The sequence below is a fragment of the Anguilla rostrata genome, chromosome 1, assembly GCF_018555375.3.
Source record: "Anguilla rostrata isolate EN2019 chromosome 1, ASM1855537v3, whole genome shotgun sequence".
Classification (NCBI taxonomy): domain Eukaryota; kingdom Metazoa; phylum Chordata; class Actinopteri; order Anguilliformes; family Anguillidae; genus Anguilla; species Anguilla rostrata.
The window spans coordinates 39,138,807-39,156,162 of record NC_057933.1 but is presented as its reverse complement, the minus strand read 5'-3'; the positions used below and the strand labels follow the sequence as shown (position 1 = coordinate 39,156,162).

Genomic DNA, 17,356 nt, shown 5'->3' with positions numbered 1-17,356 from the left:
GGCAGCAGCCTGCAGTCTTGCAGGATGATGCACAACTGGCTCTTGTGTCGGCCAGACATGGGAGGGTATCAGTTGGCTGGAATGATGGTGTCTTATTGCAACCCTTGCTTGTCAATCAGGCACTCATCATAAGACTATCTGTTAAGCCGCACGTGAAGTCTACCTCCTCATGCTTGTACAAGCCTGATTTACAAACTGAGGTGAGACGAGAAATGGAAGCTGACATCATCACAGAAAAACAGAGAAAAAGGAACTTTCTTCAAAACTTCTGTTGGCCACGTGTTTAGTAACATTAGTCCTGCTCCCTCTTAGGGTATTTTCACACCTAGTACACTTCTTTTAGTATGGATCAGAGTTTTCATATCAACTATTTTTAAGCAGATCACAGTCCAATGATCCATGCTGCAACTGGATTTAAAAAATTGCAAGAAATAAAATAGCAGACAATCAATGTGTAGATTAGTGCGGAGCAGTGTTTATCAGAGTGGATCGGTGTGGAGCAGTGTTTATCAGTGTGAATCAGTGCGTTTCAGCACTGAGCAGTGTTTATCAGTATGGAGCAGTGTCCATCAGAGTGGATCAGTGTGGAGCAGTGTTTCCAGTAGCGCGATCATCTTTCAACCCTCTCACAGCTTTGGCCAAATTTTTACCCCCTAACTATCACCCTATCTCTCCCTATGTCTAGAGTAAGTTACTGCCAAGACAGAGGCACCGAGACCACAACTTAAAAACATATGGGTGGTTTCAGACAATTAACAAGAGAAACCAGAGAAGAAAAAAATAAGGCACTTTTAACTATCTGACATTAGGTGTTGAATAAATAACACGAAAAATAACTACTCTGTGCAGAATTACTCAGGTTATAATCAACTACCTTAGCTAGCTTTGACTAAATAGCAATGACTGTGGGAATCCTTGTACTAGGAATTATTTTATTTATATTTCAGGAAAAAGTACAATCAAAATATACCGGGAATAAGATTATAATAAACTACAGCACGAAACAAAGGCAAACTACCTAACTACAATTATTTTACTCCGGAGGGGGCGAAAAACCACAAAATAACCTCAGAATTAAAGGTGGCAGAATTAGCTAACAGGCTAGTTTGCTAGCCAAGCGGTTAATGGAGGGAAAAAAATGGGAAATTCCCCCCTGTCACCTGTCAGACCTGTAATTCACCATTTGGCCATTCTCAGGCATAGGAAGCTTCAAAAGTGCTCAGCCAGCATAGCCTGGAGATAAGACTGGGGGGTTACTACTATCTCAGGGTGAATCTGTGTGTGTGTGTGTGTGTGTGTGTGTGTGTGTGCCAGAGCTGTCAATGCCCCTGCCCTCTCCTCTTGTTCACTGGTTAAAATATGCAACTTTCTTTGAGTTAAGTCTGTTAAGTTCTGGGCAACTTGGGAAAAAGTTTGTAACAGTTGGAACTGGGCATCTGAGTCCTACATCTAGGCCTGCCATTCTACATTTCATCTCTGATTCTTTTGGACTATTCTGCTGTCTTTTGGTTTCTGCAATTTGCATTACTTTGGAACAAAAGCTGTGGTTTGGTATCAGCTTTCATTCATGTCTTGTGTGACTGTCCATGTATGTAACCTTTGTTAATTGTTTTAAGGTAGTTGAAACTTGTCTTTAGATTAGACGTGAATATTTGTAACTTAATACATTTCTTAATTTTAATTTGCTTGAAGTTGTACATTTAGATAAAAGTTGATCCAAACAGTTTGCTCTGCCTATCAACGAATTTGGCGATTTGATTGATAATTCATATTTTTGATAATAATCACCAAATTAAATCAAATAAATATATTTTACATGTTGGGTAACTGAGGTGTTATAACGGTCGATGCACTTGTGTTCAGTATTCCGTGTGCCGGACATCAAACTAGGGTGTTAACAGTTAAAACTGCTGGGTTCGGAAAATTAAACATATTTCAATTAATCCTCACCTTGCTGACACCCCTAACAGCAACAAAGATTTTCCCCTTAGTAGCAAAACCATCTTAAGTAAATAATATGGGTTTTTAAGATCAAATACACACTTCAAAGAACAATACAATCCTGTAACTAACTTTTCCAAACACAGCAGACTCCTCCTCTTTCCACCACGAACAGGAAAATTGGCCAATTACATTTGGACAGATATTAATAATTACGTATTTATAGGCCCATATGTAAATACTGTATATATTTGCATCCTTGCAAACACATATCCAGAGCAACATACAGTATATGAATGCATATTTTTCAGAATCTGTAGTCCCCAGTTCGAACCCACTAGTTGGAACAATGTTCTACTAACTGAGGACTAGTACTATGATGATTATGATGTAATGCAGTGATGTAGCAACCATGTGACCTGGAGTTATGAGTTGAAAATTTGATTCATATCCATAAGAGATCACTGCATTATACAATCTACCAGTGGTGGGCCGTCAGCAAGGCCTTCTCTGCTGGCCTAGAGATTGTCAGAATCAGAAACTTACATTTTTCGAATTTAATATATATTTTCATTAATGCTATGTATTTTACAAAGTTTGTTCCAGTCTATTAACGTCTTTCATTGCTACTCTCTCCCTCAGTTGCGCTGCTTCCAGTGCAGCTCATATAAATTAGAGCTTTTATCCAATCAGATTTTCCACCTGTGCAGTCTCCAGGCCTGAGGCCTTCAGAATTTCGAGTGAATCCCGTCTGCTGTTGAAGCAAATGGGGACGATTTTGTTGATTGTCATATTCTTTAACCAATCATATTTCGAGTTTGCCATATTGGGCGTATTCTTTGACACGCTGGAGCCTTCTAGCTGGCCTTCCAATTAGGTTGCCTAGCCTCCTACGTCAGCATTTTTGTGTGGTGTGATTGGAGGGCCAGTTAGAGGGTATGCGCTGACGTCACTTTCCCACCGGAATACGAACCCCTCAGTCGGACTGAGTGGTAAAACATGCTGCTGCAACATGGCTAGGGAAAACTGAAAGGCACGAAATTAAAGGCAGTTGGACTCAACAGTGATCCTTATAATTTACCAGCGACTGGTGAGCTGAAACTTGGTGGGGCGCAAAACTTTCCTTTAAACTAATCATTGATCTCAACCTGTTTTGATTAATTTTCCTTTATTATCAAGCATGCCAACGATCGGACTAATCCAATGGCAAGTAGCCTAACACTCAGCGTCTTCATACTGTTTTAGGGGGATTAAATCATAAATTCAATTTATCCGTTAAAAATTCATTTTAATCACCAAGTAGTCTACACTTAACAAACAAGATACACAAGTCTGTTATCTACCATGTGGATTAATTGCATTGATACTCAAGGAAAATCAGGGGAAGTTTCCACCACTGCTTAGTGATTGAAACGGATTTTTCTAAATTGCATTTATCATTGAATCTCCCTAACACAAAGCAAAGAAGCTGTGTCACTTTCCAATTGATTAGTCAGATCGTTTGCATGCTTGTTAATCACTGAAAATTAATTAAAACAGTTTGAGATCAATGATTAGTTTAAAGGAAAGTTTTGCACACCACTTGTTTTTTTGGTATGCAATGTTTATTTGTGAAGCAGCATCCTTTCATACTGCGTAATAGTGGTACATCCTTGATGGTTTCAGTCACAATGCATTCATGTATTCATACAATTAGTGTATTGGAAGTCTCATAGGTGTTGAGCCTTGTGTTAAATCTCTTTATTCCACTCGATAAAGGTTGCTGTCACTGTGAATATGGGGTGGTTCCGTCTAATGACAATAGCTTATAGCCCTAGTGTCATGGTGAGGTTATTCGAAGGCGGTTTAATTGCGAAAATGGCACTGAAGGCCTAGGTGTAAAATACATGGCCCGTCACTGCATTCTACAATCTATAATGTACACTCTATGCAGGATCTATTGATTAATCACACTAGTTTAAAAATGCTATGTACAGTCACAATTTGTGGATATGTTATGCTGAAAGAGTGATACATGATATGTGGTCCCAAATAGGACACATGGGCATGTTGGAAATGAAGCATGCTTCCTAAAAGTGCAAAATCTTTAAGTATACTGCCTATCCAAAATTTCCAGTACAATGTACGAAAAACTACTCTAAGAGTATGAATTAGGCTCTTTGAGAGAAGGTTTGAATCTTAAGCAATCTGCCCAGTGGTGATTACATGTTGTCTGGAGTACAGTAGACATATACAGAGCTGTAGCAGTTGTCAAATATCTGTGCTGATACCCCCTGATATAGAGCAGGCTGATGTTAGTGTTAGGGCAGATCAATTTCATTTCCTGTCTTTTGAGGTTTTCAGCAAACGCACCCAGGGCATCCCTGATGCTGCAGAGGGTATGCAAGACTTTGGGATTAGAGGACATTTGGAGAATTCTGACCCCTACTGGGAAAGATAATACTTTTTTTCATCAGTACACAATATTTATTCTAGGATATATTTTTTCTTAATATGCAAATCACTTATTTCCTCTGCTACGGGATGCTTAATAGAGAATATCATAATTTCCGATCGTGCCCGGGTGTGCTTAGACCTGATGCCTCAATGTGAAAGAAGACGTTCTTGTAGATGGCGTCTTAACTCATCTCTTTTACAGGAACCAGCAAATCTAGAGTGGTTAAGGACAGAGCTAAAAGATTATTTGGAGACTAACTGTTCCTCTGGTTCAGGAGGCATGGGAGGCCCTTAAGGCTGTTCTTAGGGGACGCATTATCCAACATACTTCGTTTTGTAAAAGGGTTAAAGCACAAGAACTGCTAGAATTGGAAAGTAAAATTAAATATGCCGAAACAGAACTGAAGCGACGAATGTCACATAACGGCCTGAGAGAACTGACTCAACTAAAATATCAATGCAACAATATATTATCCCAGAAGGTTGAATTTAATTTACTCAGGGCAAGACAAACTTATTTTGAGTCGGGGGACAAGGCAGGAATGCTACTTGCCAGATCGACTTCCACCAGAGAATCGGCTTCCACCATTCCTGCTGTTAGGTCCCCGACTGGTGATGTATTTACTGCAACTGTAGATATTAATAAGACTTTTTTTATATTACGATATATAAAATAATTTTATATTGATCTTTATAGCTCAACGTCTACCTCTACGAATGAGGAAATTTGTACTTTTTTAGAGCCACTAGGGCTACTTAAATTGACAGAAGAGCAGAAAGAATTTCTTGACTCAGACATAACCATGGAGGAACTTATAGAGGTAATTAATGCCCTGTCTGCAGGTAAGGCGCCGGGGCCTGATGGCTTCACTGCAGAGTTTTTCAAGAGCTTTACATCAGAGCTATCTCCATCTCTGTTAGAGGTGTATACAGAGGCATTAGAGAGGGGTGCACTGACGCCAACTCTGAGGCAGGCACTGATTAGTCTTGTTCCTAAAAAGAATAAAGACCCTGGTGATTGTAAGAATTACTGCCCAATTTCTTTAATTCAGATGGATGTTAAAATAATTTCCAAAATTCTAGCAAATCGGTTAAACAAGGTAATTACATTTCTAATCCATACTGACCAGGTGGGGTTCATTCATGGTCGCAGCTCCTTGGATAATATAAGACGTTTCATTAATATCATGTGGTCAGTAGCTGAGGCCCAGTCCCCGACAGCTGCTATCTCTCTGGATGCCGGAAAGGCGTTCGATATCGTTGAATGGGGATATTTATTCAAAATTATGAGAGTATATGGGTTTGGCAGCACCTTTATAAAATGGATTCAATTACTGTATAAGCACCCAGAGGCTGCAGCGCAAATCAATGGGCTCATTTCTGAATATTTTGCACTTGGAAGGGGAACAAGGCAGGGCTCACCCCTCTCTCCTTTGTTGTTTTGTCTAGCTATAGAGCCTTTAGCGGCTACCATAAGCGGGGAGATTGACTTCTCAGGTGTCTTGGCAGGGGGGGTAGTGCATAAACTTATGCTTTATACGGATGATATATTACTATTTGTGTCCGACCCTAGTAGATCAGTACCTTGTTTCCTCAGGTCATTAATTATTCCTCAAAATTTTCAGGTTATAGGGTGAATTGGTCCAAGTCAGAAGCGCTCCCTTTAACAGCTTATTGCCCTTCTACAGCCTTCCAACCAGGTGCATTTCAGTGGCCCAAGCAAGGTATCACATACCTAGGTATCCTATTCCCCCCTAAGCTGAAATACCTGGTTAAAGTTAATTTTGATCCATTACTACATAAAATCTCTTATGATGTTAATAGATGGGCAGCTCTTAATTTGTCCATGGCTGGTAAGGTTAATGTCATAAAAATGAATTGCGTTCCCAAACTCAATTACCTCATCCAGTCTCGTCCACTGGAGGTTCCGCTATCATATTTCAGATGGTTTGACAGGATAATAAAGACATTTGTTTGGAATGGTAAACGACCCAGATTACACCACAGTAAACTACAAAGACCAGCTGATAGAGGAGGTTTGGGATTACCCAAGATGTTGTTTTACTATTATGCTTTTAATCTAAGACACCTGGCCCACTGGTCACTTCCTCCTGAGTGGGCCCCACCCTGGTATGGTATTGAGCAATCTGTTCTTGCCCCATTGTCACCTTTGAAAACTCTGTTTATCAAATTGGCTAGAGAAGCAAAAGCACATCCAATAATTACTCACCTAAAATTAATGCGGACTAAAGTTGCCCGGGTGTTTAATTTGGATCCGTATTTAAATGTCTCTTCGAGTATTTGCATCCAAAGTTATGTATTGGTAAATCCCCTTTTTGTTGGAAGGATTGGCTAGAAACGGGCATTGCTACACTGGGGGATCTATATCGCAATGGTACCTTGAAATCTTTAGAGGACTTTGTACAACAATTTGGGATTCCCAGGTCTCACTTCTTTAGATATTTGCCACTTGCTATTGGGGATCTTTGGATCTAGTACACCAGCTCCCAAAGCTGCGGAGTTATTAGATAAAGTATCAACGAGCTATGGGAAAGGTGAAGCGTCTGTGAATTATTCCATGATGACTCAAAGCCTGGGTAATGGGGCCTTATCAGCTCTCAAGAAGACATAGGAAAGGGATCTGAACCAGACACTGGATGATGAGGAGTGGGATAGGATTTGTAAGAACATTAAAACCATGTCAAGGGATGCGAGGGTACGCCTCATTCAATTTAAAATTATGCATCACTTCTACTGGCCTCCCTACAGATTGTTTAGACTTGGGTTGAGAGATACGCCAAACTGCTGGCGATGCAAGTTCGAGGAAGGTTACCTAATGCATGTTTTATGGTCCTGTGACAAAGTTCAAGAATTCTGGGGCAGGATATCTCTGTGAGATTTCAGAGACCCAAATTCCATTCAGCCCCAGATTATTTGTTTTAGGTAATGGATCAGTCTTAATAGGAGGAGACAAACACACTAGAAGTTGGGTCCAAATGAGTATCATGATAGGCAGACAAATTCTTCTCAGAGGATGGAAGAATGAGGGTGTGCCCTCAATCCAAGTATGGGCTCCCGAGATGGCAAGAGTGGCAGCATTTGAAAAGATGTCCTATAAAAGGTTTGGAAGATTGGATGTATATATTAAAAAATGGGGCAAATACCTAACTTTTCTGGAGGGCTTCTGACATGGGACATATTCTGTGGGGAGACGTATGTTTTGTGTTTAGTGTCTTAATATATGCATGGACAAAAATATGTACTTGTTTTGTACTTCCTTGTCTCATCGCTGATCTGTTTGCTGAGCTTTGTCTTCTTTCAAATATCTGTGCCCAATGCATAGGATGGAGTGTATTTATGTTGACAACCAAGGCCAATTGTGTATGTGGTGATGATGAGTTGTGGGGGTGAGGGTGGGTGGTTTGTATGTATAATTTGTGATGCATATTATTTTGTACTTTGTTTAAGAAATAATAAAATGTTAATCAGAAAAAAAAAATGCAAAAATTTATCTAAAAATGTAGTTCTTTGTGATTAATGAAATATTAAGCAGAGCTCGCTGTATAGCTGGAAGCTAGCATACAAAAAGAAGTCATCTGCATGGACGGAGGTCTGTGTTTCTTGATCAGCAAATAGGTCAAAGAAGTCATTCCCCGACCATGGTCTGCTCTGGGGCCTGACAGTGCTTGGACTGGTGGGGCACCAATTACGCTCATGTTTCTGCAAGTCAAGGCAGAAGATGCAGGGTCTAGAACACATCAAGCTAAGTCTGTCCAAGGGCATGAGTGAATGCCAGCCACAATGACCGAATACTCAGCTTTTATAAGCATAGCCATCTATCCCAGTGGTGAGTAACCATGGTCCTGGTGCAGCTGCAGGATGTACTGCTTGTATGGATATAGATCCAAGAAAGATGGTCAGGCAAGATAACTGCGTGATCAGCTGTGCAATTTCATCAATTACATACAGAATAACAATGTAAACCAGCAGGGGACAGAGACTTGGGGACTGGGGTAAACAGATGCTCCACATCATCTCATTACCCATGAGGGTGATGGCACAGGACTTGGGTAGTGTGCGGTCGTGTGTACCATACCTCGGCGGCAGCACAGCGGACAGCCATGGAGCGATCAGTCAGGCAGACGCGCGCTGCCTTGTAGATGTCCCTGTGGCAAGACACGGCGCTCATCCCAAGGCCTCTCAGGATCCTCTGTAAGCTCTGCATGATCTCATACCGACCCTGCGACTGCAAGTGCACATCACCATCAATCACCATCAATCACCATCATAAGTTTTACACACCACATTCACACATCATCATCATTCACCATCACAGGTTCTACACACTCATCACATTCACACATCATCATCATTCACCATCACAGGTTCTACACACTCACCACATTCACACATCATCATCATTCACCATCACAGGTTCTACACACTCACCACATGCACACATCATCATCATTCACCATCACAGGTTCTATACACTCACCACATGCACACATCGTCATCATTCACCATCACAGGTTCTACACACTCACCACATGCACACATCATCATCATTCACCATCACAGGTTCTATACACTCACCACATTCACACATCATCATCATTCACCATCACAGGTTCTACACACTCACCACATTCACACATCATCATCATTCACCATCACAGGTTCTACACACTCACCACATTCACACATCATCATCATTCACCATCACAGGTTCTATACACTCATCACATTCACACATCATCATCATTCACCATCACAGGTTCTACACACTCACCACATGCACACACCATCATCACTCACCATCACAGGTTCTACACACTCACCACATTCACATATCATCATCATTCACCATCACAGGTTGTACACACTCACCACATTCACACATCATCATCATTAACCATCACAGGTTGTACACACTCACCACATTCACACATCATCATCATTCACCATCACAGGTTCTACACACTCACCACATTCACATATCATCATCATTCACCATCACAGGTTCTACACACTCACCACATGCACACACCATCATCACTCACCATCACAGGTTCTACACACTCACCACATTCCCATATCATCATCATTCACCATCACAGGTTCTACACACTCACCACATTCACACATCATCATCATTAACCATCACAGGTTCTACACACTCACCACCTTCACACATCATCATCATTCACCATCACAGGTTCTACACACTCACCACATTCACATATCATCATCATTCACCATCACAGGTTCTACACACTCACCACATGCACACACCATCATCACTCACCATCACAGGTTCCACACACTCTCCACATTCACACATCATCATCACTCACCATCACAGGTTCTACACACTCACCACACGCACACACCATCATCACTCACCATCACAGGTTCTACACACTCACCACACGCACACACCATCATCACTCACCATCACAGGTTCTACACACTCACCGCATGCACACACCATCATCACTCACTATCACAGGTTCTGCACATTCACCACATTCACACATCATCATCACTTCTTCTCATAAGCTTTACACATTCTCCAGATACTCAGCCCTTCAGCACTTCCCGGCTGGTAACTAGAGTTTTTGGTGCAATATTATAGCATAGAACATCCACTGCCAAACCACAGGATTTAGCCATGAGTGAATGTTCCAAATTTGATCTTGGAATGTTCTCACTTCAGTGGTAGGGATACTTTCAATGTTCAAAGCAGAGCATGTGACGGATCGATATCATGGTTTTTCCTGGCTCAAAATAGGGTTTAGGTGGCGACTTTGCGTGACAGTGACTGCGGATGGTCTGGCTTTACTGCCACCATCAACTCAATGCACCATCTTCCTATATTTAGCTACAGACCTTAAGGTATAAGGTCTGTAAAGTCTTCAAGAGACCACCACAATGTATTTAGATGTAGGCCATAAAAGGAAACGCATGGGACAATGAAAAATTGGAATAACTATTTAATGAAGGGTTACACATTGTACTTGCCAGAATTAGGGCGGAAGTGTAGCCTATACCGAAGGATTAACACACTGAAAGGGGTCATTGTACAGGAATAGTGGTATTTGTAAATGCATTATGTCTTGAAAGGATAATATCAAAATTATCCTGCTTGTTGAGGGCAGTCCCTGGGTGGAGTGACAGAGCTGGCTACTGTGCAGGAAAACCAAATTACAGCGCTTTTGGTCTCAGCTCAGGGTACATATGAGTATAAATTGTTAACTACCATTGGTTAAGCTTACTGTACTGGGCCAGGTTGGTAGCGAGCTTGATGAATATCCTAACAACCATTCAGCCAACCAGCAGTGACAGGCATACACGCACCTCTGCATTCCTCATGGCCTTCAGCAGGTTTCCCACGCTCTCAGAGAAGGTGTTTCCCAGCAAACGGCCCAGCTGTTCATAAATGGAGCCTAGGCAGGCAATGGCAGCCCTGTGGGACACACACACACACACAGCCATTCAATCATCAGCTCCCCAGCCCATATTCATAAAGGGCACTGGAGTAGGAGCACCGATCGAGGATCAATTCTGCTTTTTTATCTCATAATTATCAGGTTGGAAAAATGGACAGGACAAACCTGATCCTCGATCAGCCGTCGTCCCCCTGAGAGGCTTTATGAAAATAGGCCCAAGTCCGGATGAAGAGCCTCATTGAAATCTCATATCAAATCACACTGTCCAACTCAAAACAAAATCAACTAAACATGTGTGGTTTTTGACTGGCTAATTTTGAGAATCATAATGGACAATTCCATCTGCTAGAAGTGTACAGTACTCTAGACCCCAAGCCTGTCCAGTAGATGAGACATATTTCCACAACGAAGGAGGGATCAGAAGACCTGTTTCTTGATCTGTGGAATCAACTGACGATTGGGATGTAAAAGCTTGTACAGTGCCCCCTGATGAAAACTATTAAGAGGCAAACAAATGAACAGTCTGTGCTTATTCTGCACAGACTGACAAACTGTGTGTTTTAGGGGCCTGGGCCAGAAATGGCGGCAGAGGAAGCTTCCTGAACAGGACATACTCACAGACGGGTGGGCAGAAAACTGGGAGAGTCGTCCTTGCTGCGGATGATGTCGCTGCACTTTTCAATTGTAAAGCTGGCAGTGAAGGGGTCTCCTGCTTTGTAGAGCAGCGCCAGACAATCAGCCAGGAGCCGGCGGGTTGGGGGGCCTGGAGAGCCCATAAGAACCTCAGTCAGCTGCTCCACCAGGTGCTTCTGCTTTTTCTTCACATCCACCTGTAAAGGCAAACACTTTGAAAACACACTGCTCACAAAAGTAAGACGGTTTTGCAGGATGAGAAAGCAGCAGCGGTGGCCAGTTGAGGATAAAGGGCCAGCACAGGTCCAAAATTAAAACCTAACCTGAACTGACATGAGGCACAGTGCACACCACTGCATAACAAAAACAACAGGGTTCCAGCAGCTTTGCTGCTTGGACCCATAAATAAAGCTTCAAGCAGCAATAAAAGGGCCAAGCACTTTGACGTACAAAATGGGCGATTACCAGACGCTGATATGCGCATAATTTCATGTGTCACTGATGCAGAGTCAATGGAGCCTGATGTACGGCTAATTGGGTTTTAGCAACAAGATGGTAGGCATCAAAACATTAAAGCATAGCAGAGATATGGCTCACTTACTGTTTGGTGCCCTCGCCATCAAATTTGTTAGTTTACAGCAGCCATACTCTTTGACCTATCTTTTAAAAACTATTGATCAGCCTACTCTGGACAACGGTCTAGGAAACATATTAACCCCTTAGCGCACATGCCAAACCTGGCCAATCCTTTCCCATTTAGGGGGTACCCTATTTAAAGCTTTATACCTACAGATGTGAACACCACAGAGACTTGAAAAATGGCTTATATGAAGCAAGACATTTGTACCATTTACAATACTTAGATTAGTCAGGCAGGTGATTGGCAAAGGACAAAAAAGCAGGAAAACATACAGAGCTACAGAGCGCAGAGCACGGCGCGGCAGCCCCACCTCATGACATTGACATTTCATACTTTTTCCAGAAATCTACTAGGGCCACAAGTTTGCTCCAAAGTGCTGATCCAGAATCTTTCCTTAAAAACAGGTAGGATGAAACTGGTGGCGGCTCTACTATAGCATATGGATGGTAAAGTATGACCCATGACAAGAACTTATTAGAAAAAAAAAACATTTAAATTTATTTTTATATATTTTAATATTTTATATTTACTCAGCAGAAGCAACTTTGTTTGAAAATTGAGGGGGACACATTGAGGGGGGGGGGGGGTTCTGGGGGTCCTTCCCCTGGAAATTTTGGGCGTCAAACACTTCATTTCCTGCATTCGGGTGAATTTTTATGCACCAATTTGTGCCTTTTCTACAATCAATTTATGGGGGAAATGTATTTACTTATGTAAAGGAAAACACAAAATTCAGTTTTTATTGGGGGGGGGGGGGAGGGGGGAGAGGACATATGCACGTGTTCTAAATATTGAGGGGGACGTATCCCCTGCGTACCCCCTGAAATCTGCGCCAATGCTCACAGGTGCTGCCACAATGGCATCTTCGGCCATTTTCTTGCCGGCAGTTGGATTCGCAGAGTGATAAGACCGTTTGTTCAGTTCTTCGGAGCAGCCAACTAATTTGTGAGACGTGAGCCTGAACTGCTGTATCCACTGATACTTTGGACTGGGAAGGCTTCTGTAGGCTATGTGTAGAGAGAGGGGTTGGTGCAAAGTGAGAGAGGAGGAGATAAAAAAGAAAAAAAGCACAAGAGTCAGAGAGAGAGAGGAGTGGTACAGATATTTTGGGTTGGAGGGAAGATTGATAGCTGTCCAGATAGTTTTAAAAGCAATAGATAACCAATGCCGTATTGCAAATGGGAGTAAACGCCGTCCGTATTCTTCCAAGGAATAAACAAGTTAAAGGCTGAATCCTTGTGTTGGCTGGTTGTCTCCAGAACTTTGCAGACGCTACAGGAACACAGCAGAAACGAAGCACTTACCCAAGACCTTACACTAATTGTTAAATAGTGTACTTACACCAGTGTAACACCAAGGTTCAGAAAATTTAAGCCGAAGTTCAGCACTATGCTACGATCAACACAATGCATACAGCACTCATACACCGGTATGCATTTATAGCTAGCCACCGCTACAGTATTTTCAGGAATATGGGAGCATGCATCTGAAATCGTCCACGGAAAACAATCTCACAGCGACCTTATCTACGATCAGTAGGCAGTGTTGTGCTTCACTTTGGGGGCTTATTCCGCTCTTACAACTCGTCACCAGCCCAACAACAGCAAAGAGAGAGAACATTTTTATTTTTTTGTCAGTGACACAACATTTATTTTGCCTTTAAATCACATTTATAATTATAATTTTCTGTTAAAAATATTTAATTAATATTCAGGGAGATAGCCAACTACGTGCAAGTTAGATGACATGACATGTGTAGCCGTTTACTAATAAAATCGCATTTCAGGCTGGAAAATAACCCATTAAACCAGAGAAATTGCTGAGTCTTCTTAGAATCTTTGTCACCACGAAATGTAGCAAGGCTGGCATCGTCGGCACAGCAACGGATGCTGTAACGAAACTGTAAGTACGTCACAATGGTTTTATAATGTCATTACCTCACCCGCCAGCCCGGATCAAATTTGGCGTGACAGTACCACTGATGCATGAGCACGACTGGGGTACGCAGGTGTGGAATTGGGCATGTTGAGCTCGAGCTGAACGCAAACAAACATCCTCGTGGATACTTGGAAAGGAAAAAAAATCTTCACACTTCAGCCACCGACCCCCCAAAGAAAAATTATTTTTTTATGGATCTACATGATTTACATGGGTCACATTTTCAGGTCGGAAAATCCGGAATCTCTGATTAGTGTATATTCATAATTTTGGAAGAAATAAAGAGCCATAAATATAACTGTCTAGGCAAAAAATCAAAAATGAATTTGCTCTTTTTTAGTTTGCAATGAAATACTGAGAGATTGCATATATACAGCAGGTTAAACTATACAGGTTAAACAATGTCCTGCATCAAAAACTTCTTGACCACAAGCTCATACAATCTAAGGGTGGATATGTATAACTACTAAAGATATATGAAGTAAAAACTAAGCAGTGTACCCAGCGTCTCCAAATCAATCAAAAATATCTAAATTATGCATTGCTGTAAATCACAAAATATTCACATATTTCACTACAAATCAACTGTTTTGACCTAAGAAAATCACTGTTGCATCATTTTCAAGTCGGAATTACAACCTGACAATCAGTCAGTGGTCTAAAATATCTAGGGGTCCAGAAACATATCCAAAATCTCTCCAAAAATGAATAACATGTTTTTTCTCCATTATAAAGTATATAAATGAGCCCTTTATGAAGGTTTAAAATGAAACATTGATATCAGATTAAAAAATAATGCAAAAATATTGTCACACAATGCGGTACAGTACCTAAATGTGTAATAATGAACTCTCGTATGTATTTCTATACTCTGTACTCTTGTATGTTTTCTTGTATGGGGATGGGATGACATGAAAACAATTTTCAACAGTCTACCACGTTTTGGCAGTGTTCCAACTCTCATCTCATCAATGTTGCATGCATCACAAAAACTATAACTATCCACAAATGCACACATTACAGTGTGGAATATCCTCATTATAGAATACCACTAACCTATTTAAAGACACTCTATTTTAAAAATAATGTATATAACCGAAATATTTTGAGCAGTAATACTTACATAGCGACATAGCAATGATGAAATCTTATCTGTGTACAGTAGATAGAGACAGAGGCAGTAAATCAATGATACAGTTCTATCCGCTTCTGTCTCACTCCAGAAAACGATGTCAGCTAGGTCTATCAGCAAACATACGGCTTAGCTATGCCCAGAAGTCCTCAATAATAATAGTATTTTCCAAGAAATTACGAAAAATCGTTGACGTTTTGTCAGGTGCAACGTCTTTTACTGCTACCAGAGTGAATGCGTCAGTGAATGCGATGATGAGAAAACTTTTGGTTACGCTGACCTATAAAGCACTATTCCAAAAGCAACATTAGACATGTTATACATCGTTAGAAAGCTTATACTCTCACCCACTGAATAAATGAATTGTCAATCAAGCCAGAATGTACTATAAAGGGCAACAACGCCGTAAACAACACGTGGTATTAAGCACAGCTATTTTGGAAGGTACCCAGGCGCCACAAACACGTGTATATCGGTGCCTTGTTTTAAATCCCTTCTGAAAACACATTTTTACAAAGTTGCTTTTAATGTTTTAGCCTCTTAATACCTTTTCTACTCTTATTTTAGATTTTTTTAAATCCTCTTATTTACTATATTCTATTAAGCATGTATCTGTATCTGTTCCTCTGTTTGGCCCTCTTTCATGCTGGTCCTATTTTCATGTTAATTTATTCATATACTTCGTTTTAATGTGTTCCTTAAGCTGTCGTTTACATCTTGTATTATTTTATTTCTTTTATGTGTGTAAAGCACTTTGTAACTTTGTTTTTGAAAAGTGCTATACAAATAAAGTTTATTATTATTATTATTATTATTATTATTATTATTATATTTCACAAACGGATTGCCCAAGACAATATATGACCACTCAGTCTCAAAAGGGACATTTCTATGCATAAAACTAATGGGAAGGTTGTATATTTATTCAATATTTAGTAGATACTGACTGTGGAATGACATGGTATCATTTTTTAAAGCTTTGTCTCGTTTATTTCGTTATTCAGTGAGCAGCTTTTTCACTACTGTATTGGCATATCTTAGGGCTATTGTCGGGTTTATCTTGTTGCTATGACGGAATACGATTTTTTAGTGGTGAAAGAATATTTTTATGAATGCACAGATAGACAATATTGTATGGATGGGGGGTGTAGTTGCAGATGAGACTGCAGGGAGCGGGTGCTTATTAAATGAACGACCAGAGCGACAATGGTGGCGCTGCGAAACTCCGTATTCAGCATAGTTGTCGTGTATTGTCTACTAATGAAACTACAACACAGCATTTCTGTTTTTAACTCATACTTTGGTTGCAGTAGCACTGAAAGTCTGAATTCAGCAATCTCGGCACGCCAGCGTGCCGACCACTAGGGGCTTTGCACTAAGAAGTTAAAATGTGTTTTTCATAAAATTCTATATGGCAGAAAATCCAATCACAATCTAAAATTCTAGGCCAAACGGTTCAAGAGTTACAGCCAAAATTAAGTCCTGTTGGTGGTGCTACAGGGGTAAATGTACTGACTCCAAACTTGATGAGGTCCTCTGTCACCATACCAAAATTTCATAAAAATCCACCAAGTCATTCTAGGGGTTGCCATAGACTCCAATGGCAGAATAAATACAATAGGTGCATATGTACCCATGCTGCTAGCCCCAAATAATAGCAAAAAAACTAACAAATAAAATTGTTGCCTACATGCCTACAGTGCTTGGCCCCTAATAATAATAATAATAATAATAACTGTGATAGGGTTCCAGCAGCTTAACTGCTTGAACCTCTAATAATCAAAATAAAAATAAAAAAAGAACAAAAATATTCTTTCACCACCAAAAATTTGTATTCCGTCATAGCAACAATATAAATTCAACAATAGCCCGAAGGTATGCCAATACAGTGGTGAAAAGCACTGCTCACTGAATAGCAAAATTGTACAAGAGGATTTTTTTTGTGGAATACCATGTCATTCTAACATTAATACCTGTGACTAAATATAGAATAAACAAACAATCACAATCTTGCCATTGGTTTTACATGTAAATATGTCCCTTTCAAGATTCAGTGTACATTAATCACCTTGAACAAATCCATTTGAGAAATAAATATCTCTGGAGAGACCTGAAAATAGCTGTGCAGCAACGCTCCCCATCCAACCTGACAGAGCTTGAGAGGATCTGCAGAAAAGAATGGGA

At 40.7% G+C, this 17,356-nt stretch overlaps 1 protein-coding gene across 10 annotated transcripts in view; it reads right to left on the bottom strand.

Annotated features, from left to right (window-relative positions):
* heatr5a (HEAT repeat containing 5a) overlaps positions 1-17,356 on the bottom strand; it is a 97,925-nt gene that overhangs the window by 72,548 nt on the left and 8,021 nt on the right. For 9 of the 10 annotated variants that reach the window (XM_064336112.1, XM_064336121.1, XM_064336130.1 and 6 more), the window contains exons 3-5: positions 11,448-11,659; positions 10,738-10,846; positions 8,474-8,623 (exon numbers count right to left, since the gene is read on the bottom strand). In XM_064336112.1, coding sequence (XP_064192182.1) covers positions 8,474-8,623; positions 10,738-10,846; positions 11,448-11,659 — 471 coding nt within the window. Of the gene's footprint in view, positions 1-8,473; positions 8,624-10,737; positions 10,847-11,447; positions 11,660-12,919; positions 13,110-17,356 lie in introns of all 10 variants that reach the window. The other variant, XM_064336185.1, reaches the window with a different exon arrangement.